Here is a 27297-nt window from a genome sequence, read left to right on the forward strand (position 1 = left end):
TGATGCTATTTGCAACTAATAATGCAGTGGGCTTTTAAACTATATGTCAAAATTATTTTATTTTTATAAATCAATGTGCTCTAGTTGTGTTGTAAACAACTATTTATTAAATTAAATTATTTTATTTTATTTTATTTAACCAACCTGAACCTACAAAACCTTTTCTTTCATATAGTTCATGACTTAATCTTAATGTGTGCAAAATTTGATAGCTGTACCTTTATTTTAAGTATATTGTTGCTATGGTGTTTTAATACCAGTCATCAAAATCCAGGACCTGATCTTCGGCGGCCATTATCTCAAAATAATGGTCTCATTTATCACCAAATATATTTTGCTCTAACTCCGTCAAAAATCAATATATTTTAATAATCTTTGCACCACATCGAAGCTGACACTCTACAGATTATGAATATGCATATAAGTCTAATTAAGGAAGGGAATGTTTTATTTAACGATGCACTCACCACATTTTATTGACGGTTATATGGACTCGGAAATATGGTTACGTCCCACTGGGCTACATCACGCCCATAAGTCTAATTAAGGTTTTTGCGACATGTAACTGAATTTGCCAGGGTGGGTTAATTTAATGAATATTTTATTAGCCAAAGACTAAATGTTGTAGCCACTTTGTATAAAAATTAGCAATTGTCTGATATGGCAAAGAACAGGGCTCGCCCTGTTACCTCAGGCATTTGTACATTAATGGTTTACTGAGAATACAAGTGATACTTAAATGGTTAAAACATAAAATGATAATAAAGAAAAACTGTACTACTGCAATCCAGGTTTACCACCAAACAGACATAAGAACACTGTTGTTAAATGAAAGGTAGTGCACATACTGGTAATCATAGTATAATGATATCAAAGGACGTGGTATGTGCTATCCTGTCTGTGGGATGGTGCATATAAAAGATCCCTTGCTGCTAATCGAAAAGAGTAGCCATTGAAGTGGCGACAGCGGGTTTCCTCTCTCAATATCTGTGTGGTCCTTAACAATATGTCAGACGCCATATAACCTTAAATAAAATGTGTTGAGTGCATCGTTAAATAAAACATTTCCTTCTTCATAGTACAATGTGTTCATTAGCAGACAACAGCTGGCGATTTTTGGTGACTATTGCTGCCTTTCACTGCTGTTTATCTTCATGCTTAGTTACAGTTATAAATATTGCTGAATTCAGTAAATTTAGCAGCCTATTTTTCTCAACCAATCTCCTGTGTGTAAAGAAAGAAAGAAAGGTTTTATTTAACGACGCACTCAACACATTATATTTACGGTTATATGGCGTCAGACATATGGTTAAGGACCACACGTATATTGAGAGCGGAAATCTGCTGTCGCCACTTCATGGACTACTCTTTTTTTATTAGCAGCAGGGGATCTTTTATATGCACCATCCTACAAACAGGGTAGTACATACCATGACCTTTGATATACCAGTCGTGGTGCACTGGCTGGAATGAAAAATAGCCCAATGGGCCCACCGATAGGGATCGATCCCACACCAACCGTGCTCACAAGAGAAACGCTCACAGTTATCTCCTGTGTGTAAAGATACTAAACACCCTGGTAGTACTCACAAGAGGAATGCTCACAGTTATCTCCTGTGTGTAAAGATACTGAACACCATGGTAGTACTCACAAGAGAAACACTCACAGTTATCTCCCGTGTGTAAAGATACTAAACACCCTGGTAGTACTCACAAGAGAAACGCTCACAGTTATCTCCTGTGTGTAAAGATACTAAACACCCTGGTAGTACTCACAAGAGAAACGCTCACAGTTATCTCCCGTGTGTAAAGATACTAAACACCCTGGTAGTACTCACAAGAGAAACGCTCACAGTTATCTCCCGTGTGTAAAGATACTAAACACCCTGGTAGTACTCACAAGAGAAACGCTCACAGTTATCTCCCGTGTGTAAAGATACTAAACACCCTGGTAGTACTCACAAGAGAAACGCTCACAGTTATCTCCCGTGTGTAAAGATACTAAACACCCTGGTAGTACTCACAAGAGGAACGCTCACAGTTATCTCCTCCTCTACAACGTACTGCTGGCGAGTCGATGGTGTTGTCGTAGTTGCAGGATCGGTACACATCAGGGAATGTGTATCCAGCAACACTGTACCCCCTGGTGTCTGAAATATCAAGATACAATCTGTCACACCGTGTACAAAGAAAATGTATTTTCTGTAATAAATTAGATGTAAGGTGAATCCCATGACCACTTCAGTCTAATGGGTCATCCTGAGAGGTTTTTGGCTGGATAAGAAATATCATAATCTGTACATTAAATGATTTATTAAGCAATTTTCAATCTGAAAAAATTAAATGTAGAAACTATGGAAACATTTTGTGTATGTGAACATAACAAAGATAAATTGCTAAATAAAAGTTAAAAGTTAAAAGTTTATTTTGTTTAATGAAACCACTAGAGCACATTGCTTTATTACTGTTACTATTACTTAATTTACATGCCTATATCCGAAAACGGTTCTGGCACATTGCTTTATTACTGTTACTGTTACTTAATTTACATGCCTATATCCGAAAACGGTTCTGGCACATTGCTTTATTACTGTTACTGTTACTTAATTTACATGCCTATATCCGAAAACGGTTCTGACACATTGCTTTATTACTGTTACTGTTACTTAATTTACATGCCTATATCCGAAAACGGTTCTGGCACATTGCTTTATTACTGTTACTGTTACTTAATTTACATGCCTATATCCGAAAACGGTTCTGGCACATTGCTTTATTACTGTTACTGTTACTTAATTTACATGCCTATATCCCAAAACGGTTCTGACACATTGCTTTATTACTGTTACTGTTACTTAATTTACATGCATATATCCGAAAACGGTTCTGACACATTGCTTTATTACTGTTACTGTTACTTAATTTACATGCCTATATCCAAAACCGGTTCTGGCACATTGCTTTATTACTGTTACTGTTACTGTTACTTAATTTACATGCCTATATCCAAAAACGGTTCTGACACATTGCTTTATTACTGTTACTGTTACTTAATTTACATGCCTATATCCGAAAACGGTTCTGGCACATTGCTTTATTACTGTTACTGTTACTTAATTTACATGCCTATATCCGAAAACGGTTCTGGCACATTGCTTTATTACTGTTACTGTTACTTAACTTACATGCCTATATCCGAAAACGGTTCTGGCACATTGCTTTATTACTGTTACTGTTACTTAATTTACATGCCTATATCCGAAAACGGTTCTGACACATTGCTTTATTACTGTTACTGTTACTTAATTTACATGCCTATATCCGAAAACGGTTCTGGCACATTGCTTTATTACTGTTACTGTTACTTAATTTACATGCCTATATCCGAAAACGGTTCTGACACATTGCTTTATTACTGTTACTGTTACTTAATTTACATGCCTATATCCGAAAAACGGTTCTGGCACAAAAAGTGACATTGCTTTATTACTGTTACTGTTACTTAATTTGCATGCCTATATCCAAAAACGGTTCTGGAACATTGCTTTATTAATCATTGGCTATTGGATGTCAAACATTGGGTAATTATGACATATAGTCTTAGAGAGGAAACAGACTACATTTGTCCATTAATAGCAAGGGATATTTTATATGCACCATCGCACAGACAGGATAGCCCATACCACAGCCTTTGATACGCCAGTCGTTGTGGGAGTTAATCCTAGATCAACCGTGCATTATCACTGGGCTACAACAGCTAAATAAATGTTAGATAAAGTTAACTTTAATTTTTTTTTTAAATAAACATTTATTGTGCCAGGGATGGATGGGTTAATTGTAGGATCAAAACTATATGGTGGACCCACTGGGTTTTTTCCCATCCCAACCAATGTCCCATGAGTGACCAGTATATTAAAAGCCATGGAACAATAATATAGTAGGTTTCCTCTGAATATTATAATACTAAATGTTTGACATCAGTACATTTAGAAACTATTTTTAATTGATTTTTTAATGAATTAATATTATTATTAATACTGCAGTGATAATTAATATTTTTTAAAGGATATCCTCAGAGGTTGAAAATTAAAGCTAATATAGGATGTGAATATAAATATTTTAGTACAAAACTGGTTAATTAAATTGCACACAGATGGATGGACTCGTTAAGAATCAGTTAGTCACACCCTACCTGCAATGTCTGTACAAGTAAATTAACTTGAATATAATTGACTAAATTTGACGAAGTGTTTGTGTGAATTAAATATATACAGGTACACAGGCAGGTACTTGCCGGTAAATTAAATGCATACAGGTATGTACACAGGTATCTGCAGGTAAATTAAATGCATACAGGTACACAGGTACTTGCAGGTAAATTAAATATATACAGGTACACACATATTTGCAAGTATATAATGGTTATAATTACTTTTGTTAGACCAACTACATACATGTATGTACAAGTACATTTAAAATGTATGTCAGCTGTGTCATTCTGCAAGTTAACTTATGTGTCTGTCAAAATGGATACTAGGTGACATAGATTTTATGCAGTCATTAAAGTCTTACTGGTATGTAGTTGTCTCTGCTGTTTTAATTCACCCTGGCAGCATGTTACAGTATACCACATTTATTAACTGTATTTTTTATCCAATAGCACATGCATGTACTCTTTATTATTAAACAAAGGTAAAATTCTGCACTTAACTGTATGTATTTTATTTTTCTACAATGCTAATCACATAAAAACTATTACAGCTATAAATAAAATACATAAATATATGTACATAAATAAATAAATAAATAAATACATGTACATAAATAAATAAATAAATAAATAAATAAATAAATAAATAAATAAAATAAATTCCATAGAGCTATTCTAAACGTCATCATATGATACAAGTAGAAAACAATTTTTTCAAACACCCACCTTATTATGGACATTAATTAATTAAAAGAAAATACTGCTGACTCTAAGCACACATAAAGATTTTAATTCTAATTCCTGTTACCCCTACACACATATATCCACCCACCATGATTAGTTCTGGAAGAACACAGAAATAAAAAATTAAAAAAAATATATATATATATATATTTTTTTTTAAATACAATTTTTAAAAATATAAATATTTACTGACCAATATGAGAAGTGGAACCGTAGAAGCCATCAAAATATGCCAGCGAACACTACCGTGCGCGGAATCATCGGTATAAATAAGACAGACACAAACCAAACATTATTAACCGCTCAATCAGTTATTGCTCTCTGGGAGAGCAGAGAAGACTGTGCACAAGTCAAAACAACGCCAGATCAATGCTGGAACATGTCACAGCATGGAACCAGCACCTTGGCAATGTGGTAAACTTTCTCTGCCATTAGTAACATGGTGCTAATATGTTTGTTGTATTAATAAATGAAGCAGTCCGCACAACCGCCCCATGCCAAGATATAACTGCATTGAAGTGTCACCTAGCTGTCCACTGCTAATTACACATACTAATGAAAATGGCAGATTTATCAAATTGATAACGGGGCGTCTTAATTATTTCCATGTGATTTTCTTAATCTGTTTTGTTGGGGTTTTTCTGCCTGACACATAACGTATATATACATGTATGAACAAGAACACAGCTTTTTGAAACATGATATCAATGATTTTTTTTTCTAGCATTAACAAGGCTATAAATTATGTATGTATAATTACTCTTATTTATTAAAGGAAATAAGATAGTTAAATGGAAGCTTAGCTCCTAAATATCATTTGTTAATAGGTTATGTAACAACAATTGGTATACAAAAAATACTGTGAACTTTTAAAAAGAAATGTATTTTAAATTAAAAGTTGATTATTGCGGAAATTAGTTTATTGTTTTTTCTTTTCTTTATTTCTGGTTTTATTTTTTTACAATTTGTTAAAAAAAAAAAATCTAAATAGCATTGATATTGTAAAAAAAAAATGCATTATTATTTTTTTTAAACAATTATACATGTACGAACATACATGTACACTATTCAGTGTGAAACAAAATAATAAGCATGTTTATTTGATAATTAGTTTTAGCCAAATTCAAGATTTATTTTTAGCAACAAAATAAATTTCACAATTGTATTATAATGATGTACCCATCAAAAGAAGTCACAACATTCATCCGCATGTGCATTAGACATGCTAATAATTATAATAATTCACACAAACACCATCTATAGACACTACATCATTCAATGTATTTTTTGCACAATATAATACTTTCTACTAATATAAATATAATTTGATAGAACAAAGAAGTCAAGACATGTAATGACAATGTACATGTAGCAACATGCAAATTATTCTCATTCACCACATGGCTGTCACAATGAATTTATAATGAACTAGTACATTTTATGTCTAACATTTAATTAGTGTTTTCCCTAGCTTGTTTTAGCATGGTGCAGCACTATGCCTCAATAGCCCAGCACCATCTTGCCTTAATCAGCACCATGCTACCCTGAGATTAGACAAGCCTTTTTCAGTAATTAATTCTAAAATTGCCTTTATAAAACACAAAAAAAGGTATTATTAATTTAATAAAATATCCCTTTTATATCTTTTGCCATTCATTTATTAAAGCAAGCACATAAATTACAATAATGTTTATTTCAATTAATTTTTGTATATTTTTAATGAAAAACAAGTGCCCCGAAAATGGTGGAAAGGCCCCAAAAGTGTTTGGTCTACCATGCCTTGCCTCATTTCTAGGGAAATCACTATTTAATTATTTTAAAATGAAGAACTGCAAACAAGAAAATTAATTTTCAAATGGGGACATGGGTAAGGGGCATTCAATGCCACCCAGTGACGTATATCTTCCTATTTATATCACCTACAAATGCCGCCTGTTATACTGTTATATAATATTAATAATGTGTAACATACTGCAGAATATTATTTTTAACTGTTTGCACAGGGTTACCCTCTGGTATATTCCATTTCCACACCACAAAATTAAAATATCCATAATGCATACAGATGTTGTTAGCAAACATATCTTCCAGTCGATATCTGTATGTATTATCTCTCTCTCTTCATAATATTTAGCTTAACATGTTCAAACTTACCCAGAGCATGTTCAGATTGAACATACTGGCAAATATCCAACGAGGTAAACTTTAAACTTTCCAACAATGATTTCAGAATTCAAATCCACCAAGCGCATTACTATACATGTGGTACTCGGTAACAACAAATGTTTTAAAATATTGCATCACTGATATAGTTAGCATGTAGAAAAGAGCCAATCCCTCTTCCGACTGCTAGAGTCACTAGACGTCAACTGTTGTTATATTGCTTGAGAAAAAAAAGACAACTTACCTGTTCCCCCATGGAGGTACCGTCCATACTGGATAACCCCTGACCCCCATCAGACATGACGGTCAAAGGGTAGAACCCTGAAGAAGAGGAGGAAATAATTTTTATTATGCAAATATTAATTTAAATGTTAAATAAGAGAATTTGCTTGTGATATTATTAAAAGTACATTTTAGCGTTAGTAGCATGATATTTAAATATTAATGTAAAGTTAAACCTGTCAAAATCATCTACAAAATATGTGTACATGTGTAAGTGGTCTTTTTATTGAGAACAAAGAAAAGTTAAACGTTTGATTTGTTTAACGACACGAATAGAGCACATTGATTAATTAATCATCGGCTATTGGATGTCAAACATTTGGTAATTCTAACAAGTAGTCATCAGAGGAAACCCGCTACATTTTGCCTAATGCAGAAAGAGATCTTTGATATGCACTTTCCCACAGACATGAAAGCACATACCACAGCCTTTGACAAGTTTTGGAACCGGCCTCGGTGGCGTCGTGGCAGGCCATCGGTCTACAGGCTGGTAGGTACTGGGTTTGGATCCCAGTCGAGGCATGGGATTTTTAATCGAGATACCGACTCCAAACCCTGAGTGAGTGCTCCGCAAGGCTCAATGGGTAGGTGTATGTTTGACGTCCAATAGCCGATGATAAGATAAAAAATCAATGTGCTCTAGCAGCGTCGTTATATAAAACAAACTTTTTGACAAGTTTTGGTGTACTGGTTAGAACAAGAAAAAACCCCAATCAGCTGAATCATTCGATCCACTGAGGTGGTTCGATCCCGTGATGCAAGCACTTCAAGCAAGCACTCAACCAACTGAGCTAAATCCCACACCTGAGAACACACAAACATAATATTTAGTATTTGTGTACAAAAAGGATAAATCTGAAGTACATATTCTAGATAGGAGAGACTAACTAGTGTATTTACAAGTATGCATTGTTTACTTTTTATAACAAACAGGGGAGGAGATTCAGCTTAGTTGGTAGAGCACCTGCCTGCGGTGCTAGGGTCATAGGATCAAACCTACAGGGTGGACCCACATGTTTTTCCCCCATCCCCATCCCAATCCCAGTGGTAAAGCATTCATCCCATTCCTGATTGATCCTCTGTGGTGGGCTTATTAGGCTATTTGTCATTCCAACCAGTGAGCATTTCACAGCCGGTGGAACAAAGGCAGTTCACTCATGTACTATCCTATCTATGGGATGGTGCATGTAATATAAAAGATCCCTTGTTGCAAATTCAAATAGAAACTTAACTCATGGATGGGAGTGGTGGCAACAGGTTCTCCTTCTTATTATATGTGTGTTTCTTAACTATATGTGTTGTTAACTAAAACCTTTCTTCTTGCTTCAAACTGGTTATGCTAATTGCATTTTCAACATTTCAAGGCATCTTTACTAGTACTGTAAATCATAAAATATTAGTGAACTTAAAATTTAAGGAAATTCAAATAAGTGACATATTAGTGACATAAATCTTTAGCCATGTTGGGATTAGCAGACATAAATAAAAATAATCTTAAGTTGTAGCATCAGCTGCACATTATACAGCTTACAGACAATTAAATTTAGTTTTAAAAATGCAGAAATGTGCAATTGTTGTGTGCTATACTTACAGTTTAATCGATAGCATGAAGCCATTATTGTGTGTCCAACAAAACAATCACACACATATTTTCGGAAGAGTCTATTGTATGTCACTTTAAATTTAGCATTATGAAATATCAGCATTTTGCTAATATTTTATTCTCGTTAACATTTCCTGATTTACATACATGTATGGTATCAATTCATGTTATAAATTTATACATAATACAGCAGTCTTGATCAAATATGCAAGAGTTGTTCATTTGACAAGGCATACCTAGTGGGGTGGCAAGCTGGCAGTTACATCCAAAAAAAAAGGATGGAAAAAGTTGACAGGGTTTCTCTTAAAGAGCCTGTTTGATTATCTGGAGAAAACTCTCTATAACTATGCCTCAATTCTTTCCGTACTGTCATTCCACACAGAGGTGGATCTGGAGGAGGGGGGGGGGGGGGGGCAGGGGCCGGGCCCTCACTAAATTTTGCAATAGTTATAATTTTATTATATTAATTTTCATTTTTTTTACGATCCCCCTCCAAACCTCCCCCAAAGTTCCCTTGGCATTCCACCTCATGTTACTGGGCTCCCACTTAAATGGATTTTCTGGAACCACCGCTGCCACATATTTCAGACTGGATACAGTCTGGTTTGAAGTTGACATTAATTTGGTAAAAATAGGTATGGGTTTGTTTGTGAATACATTAATTAATTCATCATTGGCAATCGGATGTCAAATGTTTGATAATTCTGCTTTGAGGAAATCTTCCACATTTGTCCGTTAGCAACAAGGAGTTTTACAATTTACACATTCCCACATGTAGACAGGGCAGTACATGCTACTGCCTTTCAGGTTAGTCGCGGGACACTGGCTGGTGTAACAAAATCACAATGGGTTTGATCCCATAACTTAAGCACCTCAGGCGAATGCTATACTAACTGAACTAAATCCTGGCAGGAAAACATACATAAAGACGCTGCACAGTATCAAGGTGCTGAGGTGTCAGTAAAACAATTCCCAACAGCTGTTACATTTTTTGTTACATATATGTACTTTTTTTTTTTCAATTCATTCTTCAATTCAAATTGATTGCAAATTATTAACTTTACTCTCAGTTATGAATATTTCCTCTAACCCCACCGGGAGGGAGGACAGGACATAGCCTAGTGGTAAAATGCTCGCCTGATGCACGCTCGGTCTGGGATCAATTCTCATCGGTGGGCCATTTCTTATTCCAGCCAGTGCACCACAACAACTAGTATATCAAAGGTTGTGGTATGTGTTACTCTGTCTGTGGAATGGTGCATATAAAAGATCCCTCGCTACTAACGAAAAAATGTAGCGGGTTTCCTTTCTAAGTCTATGTCAAAATTACCAAATGTTTGATGTCCAACAGCCAATGATTAATAAATCAATGTGCTCTAGTGGTGTCATTACACAAAACAAACTTCTAACCCCACCCCTACCATATGCAACCACCATTTTTGTCTGCCCTTCTATTGATGTTTGCAATTAGCGAAATACATGTTTACAAATGACTGCAGAACTAATTAGTACATCCACATCAAACTGTAAAATATTAAATATAATTACCTTTCAAAAGCATATTTCCAGTGTTAATATTATTCCAATAGGTTCTTTAAACCCATGGAATTTCACAACAGTATATTAATAACTAACATATGCAGTCAAGTCTACAAATACTAATGTCCATAAATGGGTGGAACAGATCAGCATAATATATACCTGCCAAACAAACCATGTTCTGACAGGCACACAGCTGATAGTGATAAAAGTTGTGGGTGAAGAATAATTATATTGCTTATGACATCAACTTAGACTTTCAACCACCAAACATGTGTCAATGAGCAACATAATGATTACACCGCCAGTACGACACCATTAGGAGCCCAGCGGTTGGGATACGTCCAAGTTATTACAGTTTAAATACCAACAACGTGTTTATACTTGAAACGTGTTTATATGTTTACACGTGTGCAAGCTTTTGACTTCTAAAAATAGTAACACTCGATTATCTACTCAGCAGACGATTTACCTGTAAATTGTGTAATGTTAATATTTCCAGGAATAATTTCAGACGAGTGTCAAAACTATGTATATATCCTGTTGGAGGAATACAGAAGTGAAACGCAAAACGAATTTAACAAATGAGACTGAGTGCTAGCATCCGCATCTCGACTGAGACAAGTCCGAACATGTCCAGCCACTCCATGTGGGGTGAGCATTCTTGGGGAAACCCCTTCGAGGCTTACGAAGTCTGTCCATCATTCGCACAAGGAATTCCCTTTCGATTTCACGAATGAGACAGCCGTAGTCGAGAGAACTTACTGTAGTGCTCAGTGTTAACAAACAGAACGAAAAGCAAACAAAAATTTAAACTTACCAACATTATTATTATTAAGTACACGCGTAACCAATACTAGGAAGCGGACATAAGAATACAAATGGCGCTTTAAAGTTTGACGTCGTTTTGCGGGAAATATTAATTTTTATGTTTTTAGAAAATCTGCTAATATTGACAGCAGGATAAAGTAAATAGGGGCTTACAGTATTAATGTATTCATTGTTTTTGTTAATTGAAATTATTTGAGTTTCACACATTACTTATGCAGTGTTGCAGATTTAAGCAAAGGAACTATTTTTAACTAAGTTCTCGTTTTTTAGGCGGATGAATACATAGACATAAACGAGTACTACAAAATTCGGACATTTAAATGTTTACTAGGTTGCACTTTGTCAAAGCAGGTACTTCCGTGTCAAAGTTCGAGGTGTAAATCGTATGTATTGTCGGAGCTGATACACAAAAATAATAATAATACAAATTAATTAACTGCATCTTCGAGATCATAGTTGCTCAAAACTGTTTTCTATTAAAAATAGCCTGCTATGTGATACAGTTTATTTATTTATTTATTTTTTATTTTATTATTATTTATTTATTTATTTATTTATTTATTTATTTATTTATTTATTTATTATTTTTATTTATTTATTTATGCATGTATAGTGATTTCCCTAGAAATTAGATAAGGCATGGTAGACCAAACACTTTTTGGGGCATTTTCACCATTTTCGGGGCACTTGTTTTTTATTAAAAATACACAAACATTTATTGAAATAAACATCAATGTAATTTATATGTTTGCTTTAATAAATGAATGGCAAAAAGGCATACTTCATTCATTAATAATACCTTTTTGGGTGTTTTATAAATACAGTTTTAGAATTAATTATTGAAAAAGGCTTGTTTAATCTCAGGGCAGCATGATGCTGATCGAGGCAAGATGGTACTAGACTACTGAGGCATGGTGCTGCACCATGCTAAAACAAGCTAGGGAACACACTAATGTAAATGAAATGTAAATTTCCTCGATTTCTATATCTGTATAGATCGCATATTTTTTTACTGTTATTATCTGAGTGGGATGATATACATGTATTGCCAAAAAATTGTTTTAGTAGAATCTGTCAACTAAATCTATGGAGCTGTTCAAATATTACTTAACGCTATTTTTGTCGAAATTGGACACACTATCTCCCCCTAACGCTAGACCATACACCCCAAAATATTACGTAATGTTTGGAGATACCCCTCTTCTTCCCCCCCCCCCCCCCCCCATCCCCATTCACAAACAAGTGATGCGATGAATGTAATTTTAACGCACTGTTTAGCAATTTGTGATAGCGCAGATACGGACTTGAACTCTATTTATAATCCTTACTGTGTGTATATTATCTAGGCCTACTTTAAACATTGTGGCCGTGTTTATAATAAAAAAAAATTAATTGGTACTATTTTTCCAATGCATTATGTAACGCTGTTAAATATACACACCCACCCACCCCCTGTAACGCCACATAACGTTTGGACCTACACCCACCCAGTGCTAGGGTCTCCACGAGTATTCGATAACCCAGTTGAAAGGGGAGGTGGACAAATATTTTATATGAAAATAAAAACTGTACGCTTTGTAATAGCAATATTGTTGGAGATGAATTTCATTATCTATTTATATGCAAACAATCTAGACAAGAAAGATTAAGATATCTTAACAAATACTATGTAAATAGACCAAATATATACAAATTCCAGCAACTCTTCAGCTCAAAACGTATTAGTGTTCTTTAAAAATTGTGTAAGTTTATATCAATTATTAACAAACAATTTTGTGCTTCTTGACTTACTATAATTTTAACTGTTTTTAATATTTAGCTGCTCATCTGTTTGTATCGTGATATATATGTTTCTGAAATCATCTTGACAATTTGTATGTTTATTATTATTTATGTTCCTCTGATGCCACCGAATGGGGGCCATGAGAGTAAATAAAGTTCTGTTCTGTTCTGTTCTGTCGAGTCTAGCAAGACCTGAGTCCGATCACAGGACTCGAGTACCCGTGCAAGAAAGGTCATTTAATTATATGTTATTTTTCCATATGCTTGTGTTACATTATAGGGCTAAGAGACATGGAAGAAAAACAAAAGTCGAATATGTGGAATGCAATACAATGGCATGATTTGGCAATCATGTTCAGTGCTGGAATTAAGGAACGAAATGTTTTATTTAAGAAGAACTCAACCCATTTTATTTATGGGTTATATGGCGTCGGACATGTGGTTACGGACCACACAGATATTAAGAGAGAAAACCCGCTGTCGCCACTTCATGGGCTACTCTTTTCCATTAGCAGCATCCCACAGACAGAATGGTACATACCATGGCCTTTGTTACACAAGTTGTGTAGCACTGGCTGGAACGAGAAATAACCCAATGGGCCCACCCACGGGAATCGATCCTAGATCGATCACATATCAGGCGAGCGTTGTACCACTGAACTACGTCCCGCCCTCTGGAATTAAGATGCATGCACTCATTCTCAATGGTAAAATAAAGTTGTTCTAAATCAGAAAATGATCATTGTAATATAATTTACATCATATTATCACAGTGGAAGATTTACAACTACATGTATATTCAAATGTACTTTAAATATTTTTAGCGTTCATATACGATTCAATTAATTGTTAGGGTATCACCTGTAGATTATGCAATAACTTAGACTTTAGTTACTTAGGGGCTAGCAATGAGACAATTAGTTTGAAACTAAATCACTGAAATCAATACACTGCGGACTTTTAATTGATGCCCTCAGCTAATACCCGGTCTGCCAACAATTAAGTATTACTTCTTATGTCAAGACAAGACAAGACAAGACTTTTATTCTCATAAACTGCACCGAGTGCAGTATGGAGAAAATATAAACAAAATAAGTTACAAAGTGTTTTCTGTAGTGGTAATGGACATAATATTTAAGTAATATTAACCCGGAAGACTGACCCTCTCAATGACAATTTGCAAATATTTACATAGTTTACACAAAAGTGATTTTTTAGTTGTAGAAAATAACTGGTAAAAGGTAATTGCACTTACTCTATTGGTATAGTAACTAGGTGTATACACATTTCGATCAGTAGATAAAGACGTACATTTAAAAATATAGTGAAACTCATCACCAACATCAGTGTTGCACAAGTGACATATTCTGTTTTTTCTCTCAATATTAAACCATCTATCGGTTTCAATAGGAAGTCTGACATTACCAGTTCTAAATTTACAAAGAATTCTAGCATTTTGTGTTGAAAGTTTCAACAAATAATTTTCTAATTTAAATTCATGCTTGAACATTCTGTAGTTAATACCTTTTGATGAGTCAAGTTTATCACTATTCCATTTTTGTAAGTACTGGTCACATAGTATTCGTTTAACTGTATGTTTTAACCACAAAACATCCACCTGTGTACATGAATATATATTACATAAACCACATTCATCTAATATACGTTTTATAAAGGATAACCAAGTACATGGTATAGCATTAACGTTATGGTTATATGATGCCAACATGTATAATATACCAGACAATTTAGATTTTCTACTACATGTATTAATAACATTTTCCCAGTATGTAACTTTAACACTAATAGACAGTGGGTATCTACCTAATTCACCATAAATCATAAAGCTTGGTGTCGACTTATTAACACATAATATACATTTGCAGTCGGCAGTTAACTATATTAATTTATCATGTGACACAATTCGCAAAGATGTCTTACTCTGGGTATGTGCCTAGGGAAATGCTATTGACGGGAAATAAATTCCCAAGGAACATTAAGACGTAACCATTTTAGTCAAGTCTTATAAAAGAAAAAAACAGAAAGAGACAGACGAACACAGTGACCCAGAGATAGAGAGACGAGGTCAACTCTATCGTTCACCTAAGAGTTTAGACAGAATATGTATATTATCTGTATCACCATGTTGGTAATTTATTAATCATGTTTCATGTTTGGAAAGTAAAATACAAGAAACTACAACACCAACTTGAGACTTCTGTTACTTCATTAACATTCGTAAATTACGCTGTGTTAATATGAAGAATATAAAACTATTTGGGTTTTAAGGGTTGAGACGTATCCCAGCGGTAAAGCGTTCGCTTGGTGCGCGGTTGGTTTGGGATCGATCCCCGTCGATGGGCCCATTGGGCTATATTTCGCTCCAGCTAATGCACCACGAATGGTATATCAAAGACCGTGGCATGTGTTATCCTGTCTGTGGGATGGTGCATATAAAAGATCCCTTGCTGCGACAGCGGGTTTCCTCTGTCAATATCATTGTGGTCCTTGACCATATGTCCGACGCCATATAATCGTAAATAAAATGTGTTGAGTGTGTCGTTAAATAAAACATTTCTTTCTTTATTTGGGTTTTAACATCATCAAAGTACTTTTCACTGGAGACGTTGTTGAAAATGACTAACCTTTCGAGTGTTTTAGTGCATATGAAATATCCGTTACTCTTAACATAAGCGTACGAGACAGTACTGGAGCAAATCATCAAATTCGGGCAAAAATTATAGAGAAATTCAGGCAAAATGAGCTGGCCTGGACCCTTTTCACCATATATTTCCATAATTCTACCCACACTAATGGTTGTAATCCGTGTAAAAATGCATAGTTATTCGTTTGTAACCCCATTTAGCTGTTTCGCAGTATTGCTAATATGAATAAATGTTGTTATACAGATTCGGGCATTTTCGTTGAATTCGGGCACAAATCGTCCTGCCTCCTACAAATATGGGAGCCCGTATGCATATACAATCAAATAACATTGCCAGCCATCGAAGAAAGAATTTTATCATTTATAATGGGAGGTAATTCTTGACAGCCTAATGCCAAATGCGCTGTCCATTTGTTGTTCATGTGTCACACATTTCTGGAAATTAACAAAAGCGGCATTTCGAAAACGTTATTAATTAATTACTACACAGTTGTTGTTTTTTAATTTAACAACGCACGACACATTTTAATTACTATTATATGGCATCGAACATATGGTTAAGTACCACGGAGGTAATTAGAGAGGAAACCCGTTGCTGTCGTGCGATCATTTTATATATGAAAACTATTCCAAACATGATAGTAGCTAGCTAGTTACATGTACATACCACGGTGTTTGCTACACCTGGCTGGAACGAGAAATAGCCCCATGGGTAGGGCTGTCACGTTTAAATGGTATCGTTTCATTTAGGTCATTTAAACTTTTATTAAACTTGTAAACGTTTAAACGAAAATATGTTATATATGACTGGTGATTATTTTTTTCTTTCAGTTTTGTTAATAAGTAAATAATATTATAATTGTTTTATATGAAAAAAATGTCTAGTACTTTGAGTTTTAAAATAATTCCAATATATATATATATATTTAATTTCTATTATTGTTTTTTGGTGGGGGGGTTTTGTTAGGTGTTGTTGTGTTTTTTTTGGGTTTTTTAAAGGTAACCGAGTTCTTTTTCTAACATTGCTGTTTTTTGCACATAAAATTCTTTAGATGTATGGTATGATAACTAGATACAGTTTACAAATACAGTTCACAAATACAGTGACAACCAGTACTATATAGTTCATTATATTTTATCCTATCAGTTTGTATTGACATAATATGTAAAATGATGACAGATTAAAGCAAGGTAATAATGTGGCACTAGTCGCATGTAGATTCATTACAGGATAAAGGTCATAACCAGTTGACAATGTAGAATATCAGTTCTTGTTCTGACTGTTCGAAATTCTTGATTTTTGCCTCCACAGGATAAAACTGATATCCTACGTCATTAACGATTTTTCAAGTATATTATGTCATGTCGTGAAATATGATTTTTAGGTGGCCGCAGTTACATCAATTGTCATCCAGGAAATACTCCAAAGTGTTGTCACATTCAAATAGTCATAGTGTACCACATCCAGTAATAATCGCGACTCGCGATATACCATTTTATGCTGAACTATGGTGTATTCAGTTTAATTGGCGATAAAATCACCCTCTCTCTCTCTCTCTCTCTCTCTCTCTCTCTCTCTCTCTCTCTCTCTCTCTCTCTCTCTCTCTCTCTCTCTCTCTCTCTCTCTCTCTCTCTCTCTCTCTCTCTCTCTCTCTCTCTCTCTCTCTCTCCACCCCACCCCCGCTCTTCTCGACACTGTCGGTCCGTTTGTCAGTCTTCTCTTTTTCTCTATCAATACCTCAGACCATGTTAAACGACGACTATAATTATGATGTCTAACACACTGTCGGGAATATTTGTAGACATGGTCCATATAGTGAGTGAAAAATTCGCTTTCGTAACATAGGCTACTCCTACTGCATGGCAGCAAACTATCTTTTATAATATATTTCCCCATAGATAGGACAACATACACCGTGATATTTCATATACCAATCGAATGGCACTGCTTGGGATAAAAAAAAAAAACACCAAAAAAACTCGACAAGTCCGTTGATGACGACAGATTCTATGATAATGATGGGAATCGATTGGAATTTCATCATCGATCATCGGTTATAATTGGTAGGTACCAATCGGTCAACTTTCGATTACACAATTGTATAAATATAACGATCATGCAAATAGCTAATTTTCCTATTTCATAGCTGCTTTTTTATTTTTTATTTATGTACACATTTAAAAAAAAATCCTAGCTCCATCATATTTACATCATTTCTACCATGTAAACTGAAGAAACAAAAGACATGTTTTATTTAACGACGCACTCAACACATTTTATTTGCGGTTATATGGAATCTGACATATGGCTAAAGACCACACAGATATTGAGAACTAGGAAACCCGCTGTCGCCACTTCATGGGCTACTCTTTTCGATAAGTAGCAAGGGATGTTTTATATGCACCATCCCACAGACAGGATAGTACATACCACGGCCTTTGTTACACCAGTTGTGGAGCACTGAAGAAGCAATTACATTGCCCAACTGATCAATTTTCGATTATAATCGATCATTGGAATATCACTATTCTACGAGCTATTACATCTCAAGCAATCATACCGTGCTGAACCATTCCGACCTTCGGTAGATGATCTCCAAGTATAGTCTTCTTCACCGTCGTCAAACGTCTCGTGGATTTTCCATCAAAGTGGCGAATACAGTATGTACATTCTAATATTCCTCCAGTTTTAAAAACTCTTCAAGCATCTGGTTTGGGTGTTGGGTTCATCGAGGGGCGGGACGTAACTCAGTGGTACAGCATTCGTCTGATGCGCGATCGATCTAGGATCGATTCCCGTCGGTGGGCCCCATTAGGCTATTTCTCGTTCCAACCAGTGCTCCACAACTGGTGTAACAAAGGCCGTGGTATGTACTATCTTGTCTGTGGGATGGTGCATATAAAAAATATCCCTTGCTGCTAATCGAAAAGAGTGGCCCATCAAGTGGTGACAGCGGGTTTCCTCTCTCCAATATCCGTGTGGTTCTTAATAATATGTCTGACGCCATATAACCGTAAATAAAATGTGTCGAGTGCGTTCTTAAATAAAACATTTCCTTCCTCGAGGTATTAAACTGCTTGCCTGAGATGTGATAGTTTGTATTACAACGATATTCAAATGATGGAATATAATTTTTAAAAATTTGATTGGCGATGGTTTGATGTACGAAACTCTTCACTGCAGTTTACATAGTGTTTTATAAATTCTTGTACTGATGTTGATTGTCCATTTTTCATCCACTTACCGTTATTGATAACTGGGGTTTCCTTCCTTCCTTCCATCCATCCTTCCATCCTTCCATCCTTCCATCCATCCGCTGGACCAAATTTCATACGAAGATTCACAAAATCCAAATTAAGTTAGGACCCCATTTAATCTTAGTTTAATATGTGCTATGTCAGTAGGGTGTGTAATATAATATGGTCGTTTTAAATCATGGTATACATAACGAAGAAAGAAACGTGCTGTACGCAGGCCCTATTGTTCCACAATATAAAACATATAAACCAAATTAAGTTAGGACCCCATTTAATCTTAGTTTAATATGTGCTATGTCAGTAGGGTGTGTAATATAATATGGTAGTTTTAAATCATGGTATACATAACGAAGAAAGAAACGTGCTGTACGCAGGCCCTATTGTTCCACAATATAAAACATATATACCAAAACCTTTGATAGAACAGTCGTGGTTATTCTAGTTGGCACGGAAACGTTTAGTACATAAATATAAATTACTAATACATACACATAAATAATTGTAATATTTTATTAAATATTAACAGTTAGGAAACGGTGTAGTGTCAAAGATAAACAAATATAAAATCGACAAATTAAAGCATGATTTTAATGGACTGATGCCAATATTTAAAATAAAACAAACAAAATTGTTAGTATTACCTTATTTGATAACATATCCATTTTATAAAAGATGAACTAAACAATAATACCTCAATACCTCTTAAATGTATAATAGAAAATGGCAAATAAAAGAAAAAGACATTCCAAAGAAAGGCAGTATCAATGTACATGATTTATAATTACATGTATTTAATATCAACCAACATAAGATGACAGCTGTAACAATTTTCCAAAATATCAACATTCAATTCCACTTCTTTATAACTCAGTTTGTATGAGTAAAGTTATAGGCTCAACATTCATGAACAAATTATTATTTTTAATTTATTAACCTAAAATTAGATGCATTGAATGTTTCACTAATGGACTCGTGTTGAGTTTTAAAATAAGCTACAAGACCTAACCACAAGGAAATGCTGTAAAATAATTAAGTTTAAATCTAGGGGTTTGTCGGGGTGCGTTAGTATTAAAATAAAATATTAATATTAATGGAAATTAAGCAGGTTTTTTGTCTCTGCTTAAAGACGCATGATTATTAATTTCCATAATTTTATTTGGTCATTTTCAGATATGTTGTATAACACTATTAAGATGGTATAGGACAAAGTTTTTTTCGCCGGTGTTAATAAAAATTATACATGAGTGCGTTCAAGAGCACATGTTGTATTGGACTGTTATTTAATCCCGAGACTGATAAACATGATTACCCTGTTTACCGAGGTATGTATTTTTTTCTGTTATGTATAAAATGTATTTTGAGCTATTTACAAATACCGGAAAACCAAAAATATAATTGGATTTGAACCTTAATGCGACGTAGAGAAGTGCGTTACCGAAATTGAAAACGGATTTGCCAAAACTGATAATCTAATGAAGATGTACCTTCTTATTTTGTAATTTAACAGTAAGAAAACTGTAACAACCGAACTATATTAAACCACCTGTCTCTAGGGTCAGTGTCTTTAAATCACTAGAGGAATAACGTGCACACGGTTTTACTTGTAATCACTGTGCAAAAAAACACACCAAAAAAAACAAGAACCGTACATGACTTTAAGAGCTTTAAAATTTGTCCCAAAAATCGCATCCAAGACTTTTTAAATACAGTGAAACTTCTCAAAACCGGACCCTCTGTAAACAGGAATTCCCCCAAAATCGGACATTTTCCACGGTCTTTTAAAAAAAAAATCAGTACAGAACTTAACCTCTTTAAACCGGATACCTCTAAAACCGGACACTTGGTCCTGAGGGTGTCCGATTTAGAGGGGTTTCATTGTCTATAACAATCAACTTTTAGTAAAATAATCCAAATACAACTTGATACTGATTTGAATTGTGGAATATTATAGATACGTTAAATTATAGCACTGTTTGGGTTTTTTTTTTTGTAAAGCACAACTATTCTCGTTATGAAATAACCGATTCATCATTCTTGTTCGTTGTCTTTTTCTCGTTTCTCTCCGTGCTTTAAAACATTGTGCGGACTACTGTTTCCCGTTTGCGTTGATGGGCATATTCTTGAACTGGTCGGTGTTTCTGGCTTTCTGGATGCCCGGCCTCTTCAGGAAGGCCCCGAAGTAGGCCTTGACGGCGGGGAACTTGTCCAGGCACCCGGGAGACAGCACTTGCAGGATGTCAAGCAAATCCACCAGATTGTAATCCATGAACGACACCTATAGGGAGAAAGTTAAAATCAGGGGCCGGTTGTTCAAACGTTGGTTAGGTTAACTAGTTGATAACAGAAATGTTTAAAACCAAGGACTGAATCAATACAGATTATAATTGAAAATATAATGCTGAGATTTTATTAACAACAACAACTAAAGGTGTCCATTTGTAATCAAATGTTATGATTATTTTGCAGTGGTGTAAACAAAAAACAATTTAAAGGACGATATTAGAGTAATCCAGAGTCAAGTTAACTACGATCTGAACAAATGGACCCAGTGTGTTAGCATGATCTGCGTGCATACAGATACTATACTTCATGTCACAACAAGGGGCGGGACGTAGCCTAGTGGTAAAGCACTCGTCTGATGCGCGGTCGGTCTAGGATCGATCCCCATCGGTGTGCCCATTGAGCTATTTCTCGTGCCAGCCACGCCACGACTGGTATATCAAAGGCCGTGGTGTGTGCGATCCTGTCTGCGAGATGGTGCATATGAAAGATCCCTTGCTACTAATGGAAACATGTAGCAGGTTTCCTCTCTAACACTATGCAAGATATATCAAATGTTTGACATCCAATAGCCGATGATTAATAAATCAATGTGCTCTAGAGTTGTCGTTAAACAGAAGTCAAAAACCTTCATGCCACGACAAAAGAAGGGAAAAGAAGTATATTATTATTTTTAACCTGCGACGGGTCCACCGTGGCTGATCGATCCTACAACCCATCACATTTCAGGCCAGCGTTCCTACATCTCGTCCACATGTCACGACAAATGAAGCATGTTGAGAGCAATAGCCTTCATTCTTAATATATTTGGGGATGTAAAATAAATGATTTAGAACATTAGTATGAGGTAAATATTTTATGACTGATCAAGGAAATGTCCATAGACACCACTTTATGAATATTGAAGCAGTATTTATAAAAAAAAAATTAAAAAAAGTTTCGTTATAGCAAGCTGGGATCTGTTCACAGATCGAATGGGTGAATCTTAAGGTTTATAAAACTTGGTAATAATATTATTGTTTTGTTTTTAAAGAACCTCACCTTTCCACCAACTGCAAAACCATTCTTGGATTCTGCATCTGCTGCTAGCAGTTTCTAATATATAGATAGAAAGAAAAAAAACATTCATTACTGAGGATAAGATAGAATGAGAGACCGATACAAATAGAAAGAAAAAGAGAGACGTAGAAGATAGTTGGCACAGAGACAAAATAGAGGGGAGAAGTGAAGGGGAAGGGCAGACAGGCAGTCACGCATTTAAGTTAGACTTCATTTACCGAGTAAATATTGCTTTTAAAAAAAAAAAGTTGGACAAACCATATTGTTAGCAATTCGTCAAATATTAAAATAGGTAGCTCAAACACAAATCTCATATTAGCTTTCATTGTCAGTTTGTATTTGGTCATTTGGAAAATAAAAGTTTAAACTTGGGACGATTTATAACACCTTATTTTGTATACATACATGTGTGTTTTCTGTTTTAATCTGATAATTTCCTCTTTAATTTTACAATACCCATTTGTGAATAGGTTTTGTTTTTCAACACTACATGGACGTTAAAAGAGTCGGCTTGAATAGTATGGGTGGGGAGACTGCACGATAGCTGCGCCTGCATTTGCTAATAGCTACAATGATCTTACCTCAAAAGGTCCAAGTTTATTTGGAAGGCTCTGTACGAAAGCATCCTTGCCCTTTTCCTTCAAAACATATAAGAAATAAATGTTTGTTTATCAATATCCACAATTAATATTAAACATATTATACACTAAATTCAACATATACGTATAGTAGCAACAGTGATGGGTAGTTCATTAAAATGCACAGTATGTTGTAATATAGATCTACATAAAACGAAACTGTATATTAAATATAATTGGGTGTAAGTATCTTGAAACGGCATTTAACGAGTTCCAAGTAATAGTGTGGCATTATGTAGTAGTGCTAGTGTACAACACGTAGTAGATGTTGAGGTAACGTATGTAGTTGGTGTAAATCATGGCAATAAAGCTGTAGATGTAACACTAAATATTGGGTGTATGTTGTACCAGCATTTAAAGTGTTCCAGTAATAGTGTGGCACGACTTAGTAGAACTAGTGTACAACACGCAGTAGATGTTGTGGTAACGTACGTAGTTGGTGTAAATCATGGCAATAAAGCTGTAGATGTAACACTAAATATTGTGTGTATGTTGTACCAGCATTTAAAGTGTTCCAGTAATAATGTAACACGAGGTAGAAGAACTAGTGTACAACACGCAGTAGATGTTGTGGTAACGTACGTAGTTGGTGTAAATCATGGTAGTGAAACTGTAGATGTAACACTAAATATTGGGTGTATATGTTGAACCAGCATTTAACGAGTTCCAGTAATAGTGTGACATGAAGTAGTAGTCCTAGTGTACAAACACATAGTAGATGTTGTGGTAACGTACGTAGTTGGTGTAAATCATGGTGACATAAGCCCCACGAATGTCCTCCACACCGTCATTCATAACATCAATTCTTGTTGCCTCATTTTCATTGGAACCATACAAACCTAAAACAAAATTGTCACAACCATGATCTCAATAGCAGATGTACATTTTTATGGCAATGTTTGTTGGTCTTTACCATTGTTCTATAATACACAAACTTTATGGGTATATATTCACTTGTGACGTCTCAATTCTCAGAACCTGATATTCCTAGGACAAAAATGTGTTATTCCATCTTATCTCTCTATTTACATTACCGCTAGGCAATCAATCCAGGAACCATGGACTGGTGGTAGCACACTGGATTAGTCACCAATAATTTGACATAAATAAATTTTTATTTATTAAAGCAACTTAGGCTTCAAATATATCCGGGTTCAGGTAGCCAACCTTTTCGTATCATCACTGATCTGGGCCCGTGCTTATGAAACGTTTAGTCCAGACTCAATCTCAAATGAAAGAAAGAAATGTTTTATTTAACAACGCACTCAACACATTTTATTTACGGTTATATGGCGTCAGACATATGGTTAAGGACCACACAGGTTTTGAGAGGAAACCCGCTGTCGCCACTTCATGGGCTACTCTTTCCGATTAACAGCAAGGGATCTTTTATTTGCGCTTCCCACAGACAGAATAGCACAAACCATGGCCTTTGTTATGGATCACTGGTTGGTGAAAGTGGTTTACACCTACCCATTGAGCCTTGCGGAGTACTCACTCAGGGTTTGGAGTCGGTATCTGGATTAAAAATCCCATGCCTCGACTGGGATCTGAACCCAGTACCTACCAGCCTGTTGACCGATGGCCTAACCACGACGCCACCGAGGCCGGTCAATCTCAAATGACATCACAGGCATGCAGTTTGTATCGAGTTGCCATGACATTACTGTCTCAAACTCTTATTAGAGTCTCGAGTCAAGACTCTTAAAGGTTTTACAAAGCACAAGGCCTGGTTCATATTATTACAAATATACTATCCTATAATACAATGTATATCCAAAGCAAAATATTCCAAGCAATAATACCAAATACATGTACTTTTTAAATATACGTTTTTGTTATTATTTTGGGTTTGTACCAGTATGTTTTTGTAGGTGTTTTATGATTTGTTTTGTCGCTTTTTTTTTTTGCTTTTTTTTTTTTTTAATCAATCAGGTCATTACGTAATTAGGATCACAAAAAGGTGTCAAAATATCAGTTAAAGACTGGTATCGTAGATCAAGGGCAACATAAATAAACCATTGATCTTGATTCTTAAAAATGAGATATGCTAGTCATTCTATGTTTAAAGCAAATATGAAGTTTCATCATCAATCAGAACCACTTAGGGTTGTAACAGAGGCTTACCGTGTTTTCTTCCGAGATGTCTCAGAATAGCATTAGACTGAACAATGTCAAAGGTTCCATCCTTCAAACAGGGCACCTGACCAAACACCTGTAGCAAATATATTCACTGATGTTTAATAATGACATATTTGTATTGCTACACACACACACCACGTCATCAACATCCTACAACAGTCAGTGTTATTCTACAGGTAGTACTAAACCAAATAACGTCTGGCTGGGTCAAAGTTCGAGGTGCACCGAACTTTTGATAGAGAAGTGAACACCACAAGTCCTGTGATTGGTTATAAATGTGAGTGTGTTGGTTGTAAAAAATAATAGTTTCATCTGGGTAAAAAAAATGTGCAATTTTATTTCATCTAGTACCAATGTGTCAAGTAGCCTTGTGCTTGAAACATGTATGGGGTACCTGTAAAAAAAAGTACTCGAATTTTGTGCGAAACTAGGGTAGTCATAGACGCTACCCGTTATTTCAGAAACGAGCAGCTTGACCCCCATTTTTTTCTGATTCACTTTAAGTGTAAGGGGTGGTATTTATATCCATGGCGTTTATGTCGGTTGATACGTTGCAGGTAGGAGTTTTAGCCACATATGTTACTATTGTCGTCTATGGGATTTGATTTGGTAGTATACACCCTATAGGACTATTCATAACTGGAATCGAGGGAGGACTGGGCATTTGGAAAATCAAACACAAATCGAGGGTCTTAATCTTCAAGCTTATGGGTTGTTTTTTTTTTTTTTTTGGGGGGGGGGGGGGTTTGGGGGGGGGGGTGATAATCAAGCTTATGTTTTGTGTTTGATCATCAAGCTTATGTTTTGTTTGATCGTCAAGCTTAGGTTTTGTGTTCGATCAAAGAGCTTAGGTTTTGTGTTTGATCATCAAGCTTAGGTTTTGTGTTTGATCATCAAGCTTAGGTTTTGTGTTGATCATCAAGCTTAGGTTTTGAGTTTGATCATCAAGCTTAGGTTTTGTGTTGATCATCAAGCTTAGGTTTTGTGTTTGATCATCAAGCTTAGGTTTTGTGTTGATCATCAAGCTTAAGTTTTATGTTTGACTGTTAAGACCCCTCCCCCCTAGTTTGCCATGGGATCTTGATATTGTTAAGCCATCCCTCACTGATTTTATTTCATTTGCATAATAGCGTCTTCCAATATCATAGGTAAGATTAAAGACATACAAAAAAGACAGGTGTGTGGGTGTATATGTATGACTTTGTTGTGACATAGTACCAGGTCGTTTTGGAGTTTTATAGCGGCCCAGGCATGTCATTGAAATAACCAGATCAGATTTCGCTCCTCGTCTAACGCCTAATAATCTGGACTGAATTTTACCATTTTTGGTTTCCATTTGGTGTTAAAGTCTTCTCCACAATTGGTCTCCGTAAATTGTAAGTCGTTGTCATGGAACAGGTAACGGATTGACTGGCCTCGACCTGCAACCAGCACATTTCACTATATTACACAATATTCTATTGGTCTACCAATGGCAATAACAGAAAATAAAATTACATGTCTTTGGCAATGGAATAGTTTTATAGAACTATTAAACAAACAATTATAATTTAGAAATAAATGTGAAGTACTGACAGAAAGGAGGGGCGGGGGGGGACGGGGTGGGGAGGGACGGGGTGGGGAGGGACGGGGCGGGGAGGGACGGGGCGGGGTGGGGCGGGGGGGGGGTAGCCCAGTGGTGAAGCGCTTTGTTGATGCACAGTCGGTCTAGGATCGATCCCCGTCGGTGGGCCCATTGGTCTATTTCTCGTTCCAGCCAGTGCACCACGACTGTTATATGAAAGGCTGTAGTATGTGCTATCCTGTGTGGGATGATGCATATAAAAGATCCCTTGCTACTAATAGAAAAATGTAGCGCGTTTCCTCTCTAAGACAAAATGTCACAATTACCAAACGTTTGACATTCAATGGCCTATGATTAATAAATCAATGTGCTCTAGTGGTGTTGTTAAACAAATTTGTTTTAATGATTGACGTTACAATTTCTGTTAAGATGTGACCTTTAAAAACCTGTGTTTTGTTCACTATTGTATTCAAGCTTAATTTCCTGTTAGCTTCATATCAGATGACCATATAAGCTGCTTAATGCTGCAGTACTGTC

The 27297-nt window shown here is 35.5% G+C and overlaps 2 protein-coding genes across 3 annotated transcripts in view; both read right to left on the reverse strand.

Moving 5' to 3' along the window:
• The window catches only part of LOC121370753 (E3 ubiquitin-protein ligase Mdm2-like), a 46574-nt gene extending 35095 nt beyond the window's left edge, over nucleotides 1-11479 (reverse strand). The window contains exons 1-3 of one of the 2 annotated variants that reach the window (XM_041496195.1): nucleotides 11014-11479; nucleotides 7362-7438; nucleotides 2025-2150 (exon numbers count right to left, since the gene is read on the reverse strand). In XM_041496195.1, the coding sequence (XP_041352129.1) occupies nucleotides 2025-2150; nucleotides 7362-7418 (183 nt within the window). In that variant the 5' untranslated portion in view covers nucleotides 7419-7438; nucleotides 11014-11479. Of the gene's footprint in view, nucleotides 1-2024; nucleotides 2151-7361; nucleotides 7439-10550; nucleotides 10807-11013 lie in introns of those variants that run through there. The other variant, XM_041496193.1, reaches the window with a different exon arrangement.
• Nucleotides 11480-19573: 8094 nt separating this feature from the next.
• Nucleotides 19574-27297, reverse strand: part of LOC121370754 (glutathione S-transferase P 1-like) — a 10824-nt gene continuing 3100 nt past the window's right edge. Inside the window, exons 3-8 of the mRNA XM_041496196.1 lie at nucleotides 26517-26617; nucleotides 25182-25269; nucleotides 23790-23893; nucleotides 22998-23054; nucleotides 22399-22452; nucleotides 19574-21352 (exon numbers count right to left, since the gene is read on the reverse strand). Of these exons, the coding sequence (XP_041352130.1) occupies nucleotides 21164-21352; nucleotides 22399-22452; nucleotides 22998-23054; nucleotides 23790-23893; nucleotides 25182-25269; nucleotides 26517-26617 (593 nt within the window). The 3' untranslated portion in view covers nucleotides 19574-21163. The remainder of the gene's footprint in view (nucleotides 21353-22398; nucleotides 22453-22997; nucleotides 23055-23789; nucleotides 23894-25181; nucleotides 25270-26516; nucleotides 26618-27297) is intronic.

This window comes from Gigantopelta aegis, chromosome 4, assembly GCF_016097555.1.
Source record: "Gigantopelta aegis isolate Gae_Host chromosome 4, Gae_host_genome, whole genome shotgun sequence".
Taxonomy (NCBI): domain Eukaryota; kingdom Metazoa; phylum Mollusca; class Gastropoda; order Neomphalida; family Peltospiridae; genus Gigantopelta; species Gigantopelta aegis.